General features: G+C 36.4%; 1 protein-coding gene across 10 annotated transcripts in view; it reads left to right on the top strand.

Moving 5' to 3' along the window:
- Positions 1-17059, top strand: part of LOC105486216 (UDP glycosyltransferase 8) — a 115095-nt gene that overhangs the window by 26635 nt on the left and 71401 nt on the right. For 8 of the 10 annotated variants that reach the window (XR_011621074.1, XM_071093111.1, XM_071093112.1 and 5 more), the window contains exon 2: positions 1809-2653. Coding sequence is in view for 9 of the 10 variants with exons in the window: in XM_071093111.1 (XP_070949212.1) it covers positions 1811-2653 (843 nt within the window). In the remaining variant the exon portion in view is untranslated. The remainder of the gene's footprint in view (positions 1-1808; positions 2654-17059) is intronic. The other 2 variants (XM_011748927.3, XM_011748925.3) reach the window with 1 other exon arrangement.

The raw sequence follows: 17059 nt of genomic DNA, 5'->3' as shown, positions 1-17059 counted from the left end.
ATCCAGAACCCAGTGGGGAGAGCAGTTTTCTACCATTGTTCCGTCATCAAGTAGTCTCCTCTCCAATATGCAAGAAGTGACAGCAGTGGGCAGTAGCTGCTGGAACACCTACCTGTATTGGCATTAGTCTCATCCCTGGAGTTGATAATATTTCCTTGTAAAATCTCTCATTTTTCCTTCTTCAGATTTTTGAGAAGGCAACATTGGAGAGATACATAGGTGAGGCAGTACAGTAGAATAAAGATTTGGAAGGTTTTTCTAAGATAGGCCCCTTAATTTTCTTTCTTTACTGATCTTCTAATTGTAGAGTAAACTTACTATAGAATCAGTATCTTCTCCAAAGTTAATTATTTTTAAGCCCTTATAATAATGTAAGTGACATTTATATTATATGTTTGTAATATGCATTACTTTTACTTATTCTTAATGGTATAATTTCAACTTTCAAATAGTTTGAAACTTTCCTTAGAGTAGGAGAGGAAAGAAACATCTGGATATATATGTATTTTAGAGTTCACACTTGTTATTGGAAGAATCCATTAGTTGCCTGTTATTGGTTTCTTTAGGTTGCTTGCAGTGTTTGAATGTTGAGAAGGTATAGTTGTTAAAATTGCATTTAGATGGTAGGAATTATGCAAATAGGAGGGTTAATGTATTTTAAGGGGTAAAAATAGATATCAGTTTGGTGATGTGTGTATAAATCTAATTTGAGATTTTTGAAATGTGTCCAGTTGGCTTGAGTGATTGTTTAGATCTATTTGGGGGTCTAATTTAGAGTCTAAGAATTAGTTATATTGAATAGGTTAGTGGGTGTATTTGCACACTCTATGGTCCCCATGTATAGTATATTTATCTCTAAAAACAATAGAAGACAACTTTATTACACATATCTATTAACATGAAAAAGTAGGAGAAGTACCAGCCCTCAAGTGTACAGGCATCATCTGACTTGACATTTGCACCTGAGTTAAAGGTACAACATAGCAAGTGTAATCTGAGACATAATCATTCATCAGTCCTTTTTTAAAAAGTATTTACTGAGATCTATTAACCCTCTTGAGTTTTTCTATTATAAGTTTCTCTTTTACATAATGCCCTGAAATGTATCAGCAAATTGACCTAGATTACATAAATAGAGATTGCTAGGATACATAAATATAGATTGCTACCTAAATACTTATGGTATTTAGGTAAAGGGAAAATATATGTTAAAGATCTTTTTTTTTTTTCTGGAAAAAAGTCTTTTCTGCAGAATCACCAAACTACCATTCAAAATAATTATATTCTAAAACAATCTTTCTTTGGTATGCCTTGATTATAACTGCAAATGTAACTGTTTAATTAAAATGATTTAAATAAGAGGCACATGCTCATATACCTGGAAATTAAAAAGGTCAGCTCTTCTTCCTGGGATTAACAATGATAATCAGTTAGAAGATGAACAGATGTTCCATAGATATTTCATAGATCTCCTTCCAAAAATATATATTATGTGTTATTCAACCTTATCAAAATGTTATTTCAAATGTGTGAAAATAGTTAACTAATGCAGTTTTCTTCCCAAATAGATCCATTTTTAATATATTTCAGTTTATGTCAACTTTGCTTTCACTTCTATACTTAAACATAATTGATCTTTCAAAAATAAGGCAGTAATTAGAACAATTGTCAGGATAATTTTTAATAGTGAATTTTTTTTAGACAAAGTATTAGATCAGATGTTTTTGGGGAAAAATGCTTTGTGACTGCTTGTTTTGAATGGTGAGCATTGTATTTTGTTTTAAGTTGTTTTCTGGTTGTTGTTACAGCTATGAAGTCTTACACTCCATATTTCATGCTCCTGTGGAGTGCTGTTGGGATAGTGAAGGCTGCCAAAATCATCATCGTGCCGCCAATTATGTTTGAAAGCCATATGTACATTTTCAAGACGCTAGCCTCAGCCTTGCACGAGAGAGGCCACCATACAGTGTTCCTCCTCTCTGAAGGCAGAGACATCGCCCCATCTAATCATTACAGCCTGCAGCGCTACCCAGGGATCTTTAACAGTACCACCTCAGATGCTTTCCTACAGTCCAAGATGCGGAATATTTTCTCTGGGAGATTGACAGCAATTGAACTGTTTGACATACTGGATCACTATACTAAGAACTGTGACATGATGGTTGGCAACCATGCCCTGATCCAGGGTCTGAAGAAAGAAAAGTTTGACCTGCTGCTGGTGGACCCTAATGATATGTGTGGATTTGTGATAGCTCATCTTTTAGGAGTTAAATATGCTGTATTTTCCACTGGCCTTTGGTATCCTGCTGAAGTGGGTGCTCCTGCTCCATTAGCATACGTCCCAGAGTTTAACTCACTCCTCACAGACCGCATGAACTTGCTGCAAAGGATGAAAAATACCGGTGTTTACCTCATTTCCAGATTAGGGGTCAGCTTTTTGGTTCTTCCCAAATACGAAAGGATAATGCAGAAGTACAACCTGCTGCCGGAGAAGTCCATGTATGATTTGGTTCATGGGTCCAGCCTGTGGATGCTGTGTACTGATGTAGCACTGGAATTCCCAAGACCCACTCTGCCTAATGTTGTTTATGTAGGAGGAATCCTAACCAAACCGGCCAGCCCACTACCAGAAGTAGGTTTGCTGAATTCCTTGGTAATTCTTTTTTAATGTAAAAGTAAATTTTGACTTTTGGAAGTGATACGATTTGTTATTGTATATATACAGTACTCTAAAAGGTGATTAGGACATGGGGCCTCCAAAGTCCCTTTATTTGGGTCCACCACTTGCCTGGGAAACATTTCTGCTTTGAATGAGCATTTCTGTAATACTGAAGAGACCGCTCTGCCATATAGTCAATAGACTGGCTGGGAAGTAGTTTTCTGATTAAGTAATAATTATAGTATGTGAGGAGAATATAGTGAATTGGTTAGTTTTAATGAGTATAAGTGATTTTTACCTTTAATTACACACAAAATCCCCTCGGTTCTACCCCAAATAGCACAATTACAGGTATATATGTTTAGCTTCGGTTTAGTGAACTCAAGTAAATATAAAACAAGTGAATAGAGGTTCTTCTCTGGGAGGTTACTACCACTAGTTTATGTCCAGTAATGAAAGTGAGGTGGTAACTTCCGTCAAAGTAGGGAGTCGGTTAACTTAAGCTAGTAAGTACATGTAATGGTTTTGAGGAAAGCATGCTCTATTGCAATTTCATTTTAATGATGGAATCAATGGAACTTTAAGAAACTCTGTTCTCTATGTCAAACTTAAATTCTTTTTATTGGTAAATCCCTTGGTATTCTGTTCACCATCCTTGTTTTTTATTAAGTATCCCACACTAGCAGAAGCCATACACATACCTATTGTTGTAGTGAGTTTTCTAACCTCAGATTGAATCTCTCAATTTAACCTCAACATCAAATCCCATTTACTAGAAAGTGTAGGGCTTGTTGCAGGACTCTCCCTATTCAAACTACTTTTAATCCTACCTCTGGATATAGCCACTCAAAACAATTTTGCTAAATTATTGATTTCTAAGTCTGGTACTACATACTAAAAGTTCTGTCAGGGCCTCGGTGAAGAGTAAAGCCAGATTTTCTAATATAGATGAGGACAATCACATGACTGAATTTTGTCATGAGGCAATAAGGTGATTAGAAATATACAACGTGTAGGCTTTTCTAATATGGCCATTAGAGTTATATTTAATAAATAATATATTGATATATTTCATGTAACATGGAAACATAGAAATGGCCTGTACACCCACAACATTTCAAATATATGCAGCCACTGTAGGCTATGAGGGCACACTTGTTCTCTCTGACGTCAACTGTAAAGGATAGGGATTAATCTCAGCTTATCTTAGCCATTCATGAATTTATCCAAGCTCGTTTTGAATCCTCAAACCTTCTCTGTCAGAGTCACCTTCCTAAAGGTAGCTAACATCAGATTTTAGAAGCAGCTTCTGAAAAATTTGGTAATCAGGTGTGTCTTTTCCTTAACTGAGTCATTTAAAATGTTACACAAATCTTCCTTGTTCTCTCTAGGTCGTCATCTTTTCCCAACTAGAACACTACCCTTCTGCCAGCTCCCTTTGTTTTTCATCTGGGTGCTATCTCTCTTCTTCAGTCAGTTGATTGAAGAAGTATATGATGAAAAGGAGCCAGACATGGTGGCTCATGCCTGTAATCCCAGCACTTTGGAAGGCCAAGGCAGGAGGATCACTTGAGTCCAGGAATTTGAGACCAGCCTCAATAACATAGTGAAACCTTGTCTCTACAAAAAATGAAAATTAGCTGGGTACGGTGACACATGTTGGTAGTCCCAGCTACTCAAGAGGCAGAGGTGGGAGGATCACTTGAGTTCAGGAGGTCGAGGCTACAGTGAGCTGAGATCACACCACTAGACTCCAGCCTAGTTGTCAGAGTAAGACCCTGTAAAAAAAAGAAAAAGAATGTCCTGATTGCCTTTTCTTTCCTTCCAGTTCCTGCTGTACATTTGTCTCGAGTTGCAGCAACTTGAATGACGCAGTATAAGTATAGGAAAATATGTTTTATTTTCAATACTCTACCTTTCAAAAAGATGCATAGCATGTGGGAATTTTTTTTTTCTACCATCCAAGCATTTTTTTCTCTCGTGGATTCCTCTGCACACAGATTTCCTTACTAGTGTCACTATTTTGTTTTACATGAAAAGCATCTTTTTAGTGGTTTTTGGTGCTCGACATAAGGTATTACTCAAAATATCCTTTAATTTGCCATAATTTCTCATTTGACATTGGCTTGACTTTCTTTGTGGACTTCTTTCTTGTTTTTCCTCTGGGCTATTTGTGGTGGTTCTTTTGAAATGCGTTTTTCATTTACTAAGTTTGCTTTGTGCCATTTAGTTTGGTTGCACGCACAGACGTGGCATGTGTACATGTGTTATATATAGTATGTGGACATAGATACGTGTATTATTATTACAGGAAGTCTTTTAGGTTATCATTGTGAAGGACTGTTTTCATTTCAGAATGTTATTTATAGTTTTTGAGCAGAGAGTATTTTGAAGAATGATGTGCAGTACTCTTTCGGGTATTCCTTATTCTGGTGTGGTTTTATGTGCTTATCAACGTGTGTTCCCAGTGAGATTTTTCTACTAGATTTATTTGAAATAATAAACTGTACCTTTTAATTCTAAAAGTTATTGAGTTTCTCAAATGCCTGTATTATTTACAGGGCATTGTTGTGACAATAACACAGGAGGGCCCAAAAAGTAGCTGCATAGAACACATGATTCACATATAGCAGCTTAATTGTTAATTGCCTTGGTATCTTACACTGAGCATAGATTAGGTTTTCCAGATGTCTGTAAATGATTGGACAGTGGGACTGAATTTCACAACCTGGGGTGAAAGGGTGGAGAAAATTTATAATGGACATTTTAAATAAGCTTTCACAATGTTTGATCCTAAGGAAATCCTGTAGAGAGCATATAGTTTGGCTCCATTCATTTTATTTATTCTTTCCTTTAAAGTAGGTAGAATAGAGATAGTGAATAGTCCATCCATTTTTCACATAGTAGGTACAAAGACTTCATCAAAGACCACACAGATAGTCTGTGGCAAAGTCAGGTGTAATGTGGGTTCTTTTGCTGTTTATTAGGTGTTTTTCCAAGGTGATTGCATCTCTTGTCACTCATTTTAGTCATTTACTTACTTATAATTTTGTATAAAACCATGCAGAGACAGCAGTTTTTTGAATCTTATTTGTTTTATATCTCTCAAAGATTGTCAGTGCTTAATACTCAAGTCAAATGAAACCATATGGACTCTTAATTATGCTTCAGAGATTTGATAAACTAAATCAGCCTAAATTCAAATGCTTTTGATTACAAAATGTTGTGTCAGTGTAGAGTGAAGAAATTGTGTGCCTTGATAGTAGAAATCATTTTAAAATGCATGTTAGAAATCTGCCTGGAAAAACAACTTATCATCTACTACCTGGCTGCCTCTAATAGGAGTCTTTAAACGATGGTGGACTAAGGGGAAGAATTCTGGGTTGGATCACATTCATATAGTGGTTTACCTACTCTATCATTGCAGGCCAGTAGAGAACATGGACAAAGATCAAAAAATAAAAATGCTTTGATCAAGAAGGAGGTCTGTAGACAGGCCCCTATTTGAATATATTCTTTTTTTTTTTTCTTTTGAGATGGAATCTCTTGCTCTTATCACCTAGGCTGGAGTGCAGTGGCATGATCTCGGCTCACTACAACCTCTGCCCACCATGTTCAAGTGATTCTCCTGCCTCAGCCTCTAAGGTAGCTGGGACTACAAGCAGGTGCCACCATACCCAGCTAATTTTTCATATTTTTAGTAGAGATGGGGTTTCACCATGTTAGCCAGGGTGGTCTCGATCTCGTGACTTTGTGATCTGCCCGCCTCGGCCTCCCAAAGTGCTGAGATTACAGGCCTGAGCCACTACTCCTGGCCACATAGATCCTTTAAATATTAAATGTGAATTAAATAATGACACCTAATTAGAAAGTTATTTTAATTTTTATTAATTTTATTAGCAGATAATCCACCAAAGAATAGTACATGTTTACTTAGGGAATCTAATAGTTATTAAAAAGTAAATGTTTCAGTGATACTTTTTAGATGATTTTCCATTGGCTGAAACGGCCTAGGCTGCCAGGCAATTACTCTCTGCCATTTTTCAACTTCTACAGCACTGAACTCTCGTAGCACCTGATCGCACTTTAACTACTGTTTGTTATTGTTGTACTGTTTTTGTTGTTGTTGTTTATTTGTTTTACATGGCTCTCTTAACTAGAATGTGAGTACCTCAGAAGGTTGATACTCTATAACCAGAGTGCCTGAAAAATGGTTGGTACTCAATAAAAGTTTAATATTTAATGAACTGTATCAAATAGAAATAGTTGTCAAAAATAGGTGATAGAGTTAGTGCAATAATATTAATATTATAACTATCATCTGTTTGTTCCAAATTTGTGTCTGTATACTGTCCCAGCCATTAAGCAACCCAAAAATCCATGCTAAGTTGTTGGTTTTCTAATTTTTTTTTAATTTTTTGAGATGGAGTCTCACTCTGTCACCCAGGCTGAAGAGCAGTGGCATGATCTCCACTCACTGCAGCCTCTACCTCTTGGGTTCAAGCAATTCTCCTGCCTCGCCCTCCCAAGTAGCTGGGATTACAGGTGTGTGTCACCACACCTAGTTAATTTTTATATTTTTAGTAGAGACAGGGTTTTGGTATGTTGGCCAGCTAGTCTTGAACTCCTGACCTCAAGTGATCCGGCCACTTTGGCTTATCAAAGTGCTGAGATTACAGGTATGAGCCACTGCCTCAGCTGGTAGTAAGTTATTTTAATGAATTAGAATAGCCACTCTAATATTAGTGAGAAAAGAAGATAACCATACATTGCCCAATTGTAAACTAAAATAGTCTTTTCTGTCTTCCAAATATGTGTATAAACAGGGACAGTATTGAAAGTCAAGCCAGCTATTGCCGTCTTGGAAGATGATTTGAGGCAGCATGGCACTCATTTGATGCTCTTCAGAGATGCTATATTTCCACATTAGGAGTATTAAGGGCATCTTAATTTCACCAGTTGTGGAGACATTTTTATTTAAGAAAGCATAGTCTTGGGGAGACATAAGAGATAAACAGATAAGAAAACACATGAGACCAAGGACTGGACCAGGAGATATTCACTGTTTGTCATTTTGTCATTTCCTGGAAGTCCCTCAGAGAATGATCTTGGGGACAATGAGAGATTGAGCAACAGAGTCGTTAGATTAGCTACTTGTGAGCAGGTGAGTTTATGAGAAGAAAAATGAAACGAAGAAACAAAATAGTGACTTTCCATACATGATATTCCTTGATGAACATAGAAGCCATTACTTCTTATTACATATGGTGATTGAAAGCTGATTTCACCATTAATGAATGAAGTCTCTAGGCTTGGATATGGGACTAGGGTCCTTGGGGCTTAAAGACTTGAATCAGGTTTGCAGCAACTGTGGAAAATTAAGGCCATTTTATTAATAATTACATATGCAATTTGTTATCTTATGAAATTTAAAGCTGGAGATGTAAAGCTTCATCTGTATAGTAGTACTATGTTATGTTGTTAGCTATGTGGGGGTCAGAAAATTGAAGGTGACAATGTCTAGAAGAAACTAATAATTTCATTCCAGTTACTAATTCTGAGTTCAGAAATGATAGTACTTTCTGTTTATTTGTTAGATGGCTCTCTTAACTAGAATGTGAGTACCTCAGAAGGTTGATACTCTATAGCCTGAATGCCTGAAAAATGGTTGGCACTCAGTAAAAGTTTAATATTTAATGAACTGTTAAATGATAGTTTGGCAGAAAAAATAAATTCTCTAAGGGAACTCATTAATGTGAAATGTTTTTGCAGAAGCTTTATAGGTTAATCATGTATTTTGTTATTGTTTTGTAGTAAGAAACCAAATTACCTTTCTAAAGAAATCTATCCAGGAAGTAAATAAATCAAGCACCGTTGAAACTATCAATGACTTAACTGTTCAGTTCACTGATACAGAAATTTTCTAAGCAGCATTGTAGCTTTTAGTAGCTTATTATCTGCTTCTATAAGCATATGGGCTTATAAGGATTTCCTGATATGATAGGAGATCCAATATATGAACGGAATCAAACAAACTTGTTTTGAATTGATATTGCAAGATCTGACATGATTTTAACCCCAGCACACATTAAGTTTTTAAGCTTTAATAAGCCCTAAAGAATTGTTCATTTAGGTATTAAGTCAAACACTGGCAATATTTTTAAGGGAAATATTTTTAACTGATAATTTTTAGAAATGACAGTTTTCTCAATTAAATTACTGTTGACACCAGTTTTGGGGGATGATATTCTTCACAAATACTCTTATTCTAAGCCAAACAGGTCTATTTATGAAATTTAAATTTCTACTGCCAAAGGGTTTATCAGATCTATTTCTGAGCTCAGATTTTGACAGGATGTTGTAAGCAAGAGCTTGTGACAAATCAGTGGCACTGAAGACAAACTACCTATTTTCTGGCTTTGTTTATGAAAAATTTTATCTCACCTTTCCAGGTATTGTTCTTTGTTGTACAAAATACCAAAGTGGAAAAACATGGACTTTTTTAGTGAAATGGCCCTGACTTTTTGTCTTATCTTCATATGACTGTTTTGGATAAAGGAGTCAGCCTAATTAAAATGATGATAGGATGTCAGTACTTACTTCAGAGGACTTTTGGTATATGAGAGCCATGACAGTACCTGGTGGTGGCAGTTATTACTCTTATTATTGCTGTAATAACCCTTGTAACTTACAGTGAGCCAAGAGTATGGAATCACTGATCACTTCTTATTTTCCACATGCTGAAGAGAAGAATGGTTCTCAGGGGAGTGGATGGAGCATCTATGGTTTCACCTCTCTTCATTCGGGCAGTTGACGCTGGTACTTCTGTTTCCATCTTGGGGATTTTTTTTTTTCTTTCTTCCATTCTTTTTCTCACTGAAGTAAAAGGAAGATGACAATTGTGTGACATACATGGTTCTTAGATCACCTGGAGTTTCTTAAGAAATGAACAGAAATTGATAGATATGTCTTCTCTAGGGTAGAAAGAAGAATTAAGGGAGGAGTTTCATCAGAATGCTGGCTTCTTTACATAGGACACTGTTGTTTTTCAACAGAAGCCCCCTATTCTGCTGGCTCCACACCTATCCATTCTCCTGACTCTGTGATTCTCATTTTTGAGTGAGTTTAGGGGAAAACTCTAGGCAAATAAATGATTGCCTTCCTTCTAGCCCAGCATTACACTGAATCTCCTCCACACTCAGACCCTGAAGAACTAGACTCAGTAACCTAGAAATGCCAAAAAAGGCTTAGTAGTTTCTTCTAAGATCTAAGGTTCAGACTCAGCAACCAACCCCAATATTTATACTAACTTCTTCCTATATTATTTATTAGGTTGGTACAAAAGTAATTGTGGTTTTTGTCATTAAAAGTAATATCCCAGCAGGGCTCGGTGGCTCACGCCTATATTTCCAGCACTTTGGGAGGCTGGGGCAGGCGGATCACCTGAGATCAGGAGTTGTAGACCAGCCTGGCCAACATGATGAAACCCTTTCTCTAGTAAAAATACAAAAAAATTAGCAGGGCGTTGTTGTGCAGCATGCCTCTAGTGCCAGCTACTCGGGAGGCTGAAACAGGAGAATTGCTAGAACCCATGAGTGGAGGTCACAGTGAGCTGAGATTGTGCCACTGCACTCTAGCCTGGGCAACAGAGTGAGACTCCGTCTCAACAAAAACAACAACAAAATAAAAGTAATGTCCCATTGTATTCTTTGTATTCTCCTTCACTCTCCTCAGTATTGTTTAGATCAGAATTCCATGAAATTCTTGTCAGTACATGATTGTAGGCCACTTAGTAGATCTGGGGTGGGTCTAATCATTTGTACCATGTTACCTGGTAATGCTGATACTGTTGGTCAGAGGACCAGCCACTGTTTGAGAACCATTAATTTAAACTCACACAATCCATGTGATCCATAAATTTTAACAGCATTATGTAATGCATTTTGTATGAGAATCATTTTTCTGGTAATTAAATATTTTCTCTGTTTTAGAAAGTTATTTTTAGTGTAAATTGCACCCAAACAAATGGGTATGTATCTAGATTTCAAGAACTAGAAAAGCCCTGGATTACATCATAGATCTGAACAGCTCATTACCTTACAGTTCCATTTTGTGAAACTAAGATGATGTTGTTGAATGATCAATTCTTGCTTTAAGATATAGATCTAAATAGAATGGCCATGTACAGCCATGTCAATAATAGGTAAGGGCCTCAGAACTAATAACTTTCAACTCTTTTCCCTGTTTTAATTCATCCTCACCATTCGCTTTTGGCCTTCTGTCAGGGTATATTTTTGTAAAGCAGCATTTATTGCTATTTGTAGGAACCACTTTTAGAAGAAGATTCAAGAATTCTGATTAATATAAACAAAGAGTTAATTAGTTGGTTAACAGAGCATCCATTCTAGAAAGAGCTGTGAGAGATGAAAATGCTATTATATAGGAGAGAGAAAAAGAGACAGACAAGCATGTCTTCCTTTGTCCTAAAACTTCAAAGAAGTTCCTATAAAAGTGGTCATTTACATATAGTATTTCATAAGGGTGGCCTTTGACCAGGTAGATTTTCAGAAAAATTATGGTGTTCAAATGCAGGAGGGGAAACTTAAGACCATGAGGTGGATCCTGGCTTCCCTGGATTTTCTTCCGCTTTTTTTCCTCCCTGGATATGTGATAGAGTAAAAATAAACTTTACAAAGTAAGCTGACTTGGTTCTACACTTCATTGAATATAGTAACTACTTAATAAATGTCTATTCAATTGTTTTATGCTGAATTAGATTTAGAGAAAAGGTCTTCTTATAGCATTTAAAAAGATTTGATTTGCACAGATCTTTAAGGAAAACATTAGGTTCTAAGGAATTTTAAATCTTTCAGAAACAAATAATGGAGGAAGCAATACTCTTTGAGAGGAGGCATCTCAGGTCAGTCAACTTTTATGTCCCACCCATTTGCATACCTATTACTACAGTGCTTACATAGTATAGGTTTTAATGCATATGTTTTGAATTAATGTAATCCAAAGTTGCAAAAGCCAATGCAGTTGCCTAATTTATTTTGCAAAAATGGAATAAAAGTTTTGTTACACTATAAATTTCCAGACTTTGTATCAGTGAAAAGCAACTTAATTGGCTTGGTAAATATTGTTAAAACCTTGAGGCTAACTAAATTCCTCCACTAGTGTTTTCAGGCCATGATGAGAAACAGATAAACAGACTTGACTTTTTTTCACTACAAAGTCCTCTTAGAACTTTTTCACATGTGTAACATTGAAAAGGTTTTACAAACCACAAAGAGATAGCCACACTTAAAAAGGATAGATGGCCATTTAGTTATGCATTCATTGCAGATTTATTGGGTACCTAATATGTGCCAGGCACTGAGCTAGCAATGTTAAGTGAAATCGATAGTTTTTTTGTGTTGCTTCTAGTCTAATAGGGGAAATAATAAAGATGTAAACAAATTAATATGATGCATATTTCCAAAGCTAAACTGCTGTAACAGAAGCCAAAAGAATGCAGCGATAGAAAATAAGTAGTCTTCTCAGGTGATCAGAGTAATGCCTCCTGAGAAGGTGGAGACAGCCGATGGAAGGAGAGTATTCCAGGAAACCAACACCTATCCCAAAGTGGGAAAGACTTTACATTTTGAAGAACTGAGAAAGATCAGTGGGGATTGAGAAGCTGATGGCATGGAGCTAGGGTAGAGTGACTGGGGTGACCTTAGAGAGATGAACAGAGATGATATCATGCAAAGCCTTGTGCGCTGTCCAAGGTTTGAATTTCCTTCTGAGGCTGTAGATGGGCTTTAATATGATTGGATTTACTTTTAGAAAGGATCACTCTGGGCCAGGTATGGTGGCTTACACCTGTAATCTTAACACTTTGGGAAGCCAAAGTGGGCAGATGAAGAAGTCAGGAGTTTGAGACCAGCCTGACCAACATGGTGAAACCCCATGTCTACTAAAAATAAAAAAATTAGCCAGGCATGGTGGTGGGTGCCTGTAATCCCAGCTACTCGGGAGGCTGAGGCAGGAGAATCGCTTGAAGCCAGGAGGCAGAGGTTGCAGTGAGCCCAGATGGTGCCACTGCATTCCAGCCTGGAGGACATAGTGAGACTCTGTCTAAAAAAAAAAGGATCAGGGTTGCTTTGTGGAAAAAGAACAATAAAAGGGGAAGAGAGGAGACAGGCAGGATCAATTGGGTGAATGTCGCAGTAGCTCAGAGGTGTATTGATGGCTGCAGAGATGGTGAGAAGTGGTATAATTCCAAGTATATTTGGGAGGTAGAATTGACTGGGGTGAAGTTGAGTGATGGGCGGTTCTAAAAAACCCAGTTTTCTTGCTTGAGCAACTGGTGGATGGCATTTCCTTAATGCAAAAGAGTAAGGGATGAAGAAGTTATTTAGAAAAATACATTGTTTAGCTGGGGGCATATTGAATTTGAAAAACTTGTGGGTATATGAGTGGATTCAAATGTCAAATTGATGTTTGAACATGTGAGCATGGAATTGATAGGAAAGGTGAATGCCGGGTATTCAGTTGTGAGAGTTACCTTCCAAAAGATTATAGGAAAGCCATGGAAATAAATGCAGTGGCTTATAGACTCTCCAAGGAAGAGGAGGAAGAGGAGTCTCCAAGAATTCTGAGAAGTCATGACTAGGAAAGGATAAAGGGTAACTAGAAAAAGTGGTATCATAGGTCCATCCATTATCAGTGTTGGTGAATTGGATGTTTCCATGAGTTAGGTGGGTATGTAAACCTGTGGTCTTAGTCACTGGACAACTTCAGTTGTTGCTAAGTAGATATATAGTAATAAATGACTAAACTTATACTCTCCTTTAACAATCCACTTACATTTGTGGCATCAGACCATTGGTAGAGGTGACAGAATACTCACTGGGAACCAGGTGAATATCTAGTCCTTGGTAAGATCACTTTATCTTTCTTTATCATAAAATTGTGAGTGGGTCAGTGATAGGGCTTGGACGGTCTTTAAAGTGTCTTCCACTTCAGTGATGGTGTGAAAGAGAACATTTTGAGCCTTATACATATATTAAAATACAGACTTCTATTCTTAAAATATTCTTATTTCTAGTACAGTTGGCAGATCTCTGATAATTCGTAAAGATGGAATCTTGCAGAGGATGGACAAGCGAGAGGCATAGAAAAGAATCAATTTTACAATTTGTGTATTAGTGAAGCTGTGATTTTATTTTAGTAAACCATGATCAATAATTAGAAATAGCCTTAAGACAAGTAATATTTGTTTTTTAAAAACCAATGATTAAAAATTCAAGCCACCATCACTTGAGGTCAGGAGTTTGAGACCAGCCTGGCCATCATGATGAAACCCCATCTCTACTTAAAATACAAAAATTAGCCGAGCATGGTGGCACATGCCTGTAATACCAGCTACTGAGGAGGCTGAGGCAGGAGAATCACTTGAAGCCCGGAGGCGGAGATTGCAGTGAGCTGAGATCATGCCACTGCACTCCAGCCTGGGTGACAAAGTGAGATTCTGTCTCAAAAAAAATAAATAAATAAATTCAAGCCACCATATTATTTGATTTTGTACAATACAGAAAGTACATTTTCCCCCCAAGGAATATAATTGAATTACCATTTTTATTGAAAGACTTTTTTTCTTCAACTATAATTTTAAAGAGAATTTTGAAACACATCAAGCCGTATACATAATTTTCTTACCTTTTAAAAATTATACCTTTCAGCTTTTTGTGATAGAGAATTCATGGAAAAGATTTTGTAAAATATTTCTTTAGAAACATTTTAAGGAAAAAATTGAAATTGTAGAAAAATGCTTCAAGCTTTTGCAAATGTATTTTGGTAAAGTTCAAATGCTTTCCCCCCTCATAAAAAAGATCCAGTTATTTCAGTTAAGTTTTAAGTAACTTGCTTTGTAAATAAAACTTCAAATGAGGCTTGTTTACCAGATCTTTATGAATTTAAAAAGCGGAAATTTATTCTGATGTATAATTTGAGTCAGTTTCCTGTTATGAAGACAGAATTTGTTTCCAATTTTTAGAAGCATTAGATGTTACAAGAAGAAATAATGTAAAAATGAAAAGATAAGTTATTTATGCACTAGATTGTATACAACTTTTCATATGAATACAAAAAAGCTCATTTTTCAGAACATATGGGATTCTGATAATGTTTTGATATGGATGGTATAGTTTATCCCTCTAGACTTGCTTAGTAATAACTTTAGTCTTTTAAAATTACAGTTTACTGGAAATCAATGTAATATGTTCTATATGTGATTTCAACTGAATACATTATTTAAGCTAGGCTTATTTTCCCTCTAGTCCACATAACTTTTTAACAGAAATGACAAATAATACATAGATATCAGCTTTATTCACATATTGTATACAATCAGTGCTTATGTTGATTACTTCTTTCAGCTGAATAGGGAATAAGGCCTCAAAAGGTTTATATCCAGTATTTGAGTACTTTTGTTATTCTCTTTAAAAAGTCAGTATTAGGCACTACTGGTTACTACCAGCTGAAGCCTTACACAGCTGTGTATTTAGCATTTAATCATGCTAAGAATTGCTAATTAGAAAATCAAACCGGACAAAGCGTACCCAGTGGAGTTGATACAATACCATTTCTGTTTGAGAACCATAAATAAATAATCTTTAAGCATTAGTATTTCATTAATAACCATTTGTGCTGAATGTGTAAAGCACGCAATATTTAACAAAATGTTTTAACTCACTAGAAATAATTTCTTGATATTATCCTTTCACAGAAATCTGTGATGTCTGTAAAATATGGCCAACCTTATCAAAATTAAGTTTCTATTTTGCCTTTGATTTCTCTATTTTTCACTTTCTTCTATTCTGCTCCATTTCAGCATTCTGTTGCCCCCTCTGCCTTCCCCCAAACTTCCCGCTGCCCTCTCCTCTCTGCTTTGTTTTACCCCACATTGGAACCCTGTGGCCAGAAACCAGCTGTAGCATCCTCAGTTAGCCTTATTGTAGCTCAGGCTCCAAAATTCCCTTCTCTGTCTCTCTCTCTGTCTCTCTCTCTCTCTTTCTCTGTCTCTCTCTGTCTTTTTATTTTCTTAAATTTAAACTACTTTGTTTCTAAACCTCAGATACACTTAGCTGCAGCAAAGAATGAGGGCAAAGACATTCATTCAGCACTATATGTTAATGACTGATAGCAATTTAACGTATTACCTTTCAAGGAGTAGTGAATATTTTATACTGAAATTGGAGGTCTAGTGACAGTGAGGCATTAGTCAGAAGAATCAATACCAGCAGCATAATCTGGTTAGTAAAAGTCAGAGAGGTGATGGTTCCAGAGGATTAAGAGGACACAATATGAATGCCCCTAATACCAGTTTTATGGTCCACTCCTACGGGTGATTATGGCTCAGACTTTGAGGAAAGAGGTAAGGCAGCATTTTCAGCTGCATCTGACTTCTCACAGTCATTGTGAGTTCACAGGTAATAGTGAATGCTACAATGCCTGGCATGTTGCTTAACATCCTCCTGTAGGTTTAATTATGTCTTTTCTGGTTTGAGAATAAAATAGGCTGGACACATCCCATGTTGCTGTTTAGACTGTACATATTTTGTTGAGTGTGTGTTCTTGTTTAGAAATACACATTTTGGGAAGTAACAAAGTTGCGATTTCCTGAAATTCAGTAAGTACACACTTCGTTTTAGCCTTTGTAGACTAGCTCTGTTTCGCTGATTATTATTTTCAAACCTGTCCATGTGGTAACAGAAGAGTTCTGGGATTCAAGTGATTGGAGTTTGAGTCTCATGTCAGCCAGTGACTGACTTTGGCATCGTGGAACTTGTCACCTGAACTTTCCAGATGCAGCTTTCTTATTTGTAAAACGAGATAAGTAATATTTTTGTCCATATCAAAACATTGAAGATCAATTGAAATAATATTTGTAAGTATCTATAAATTACAGAGCATTGCTACAAAGGCCAAGGGCTTATTGCAACATTATGTAGGAACTCTACATGATGAATTTTTAAAAATATAACACATCATTTTCTAAAATGAACTGCATTTTTAAGAGAACATTTAATGGAAAACCAAAGATCTAGAGTTTTGGTGTCATTTCTTCTATTAACTCCAGTAATAAACAGACTTTTTCTGGAAGTGTCATTTACCTGAATGACACCAAGAGCTAAAAAGAAAGTCACAAAGACATTTGAGAGACCAAAATCAATGCCAAATGTCCAGGAACTAACATTGACTTGACTCACAGTAGCTGCCCTTAGGCCTTCATCACACAGAGTTAATTTATTCCAATTATATACCTGCTAAACAGCTTGGTTATTTTATTTCCAAGCCTATGAAGGTTAAAAACAGCAAGTACATTTTGAGGCAGGCATGCTGAAAGCAATGAAT

The sequence above is a fragment of the Macaca nemestrina genome, chromosome 3, assembly GCF_043159975.1.
Source record: "Macaca nemestrina isolate mMacNem1 chromosome 3, mMacNem.hap1, whole genome shotgun sequence".
Taxonomy (NCBI): domain Eukaryota; kingdom Metazoa; phylum Chordata; class Mammalia; order Primates; family Cercopithecidae; genus Macaca; species Macaca nemestrina.
The sequence above is the reverse complement of the archived record's forward strand: the minus strand, read 5'-3'. Positions and strand labels throughout refer to the sequence as shown.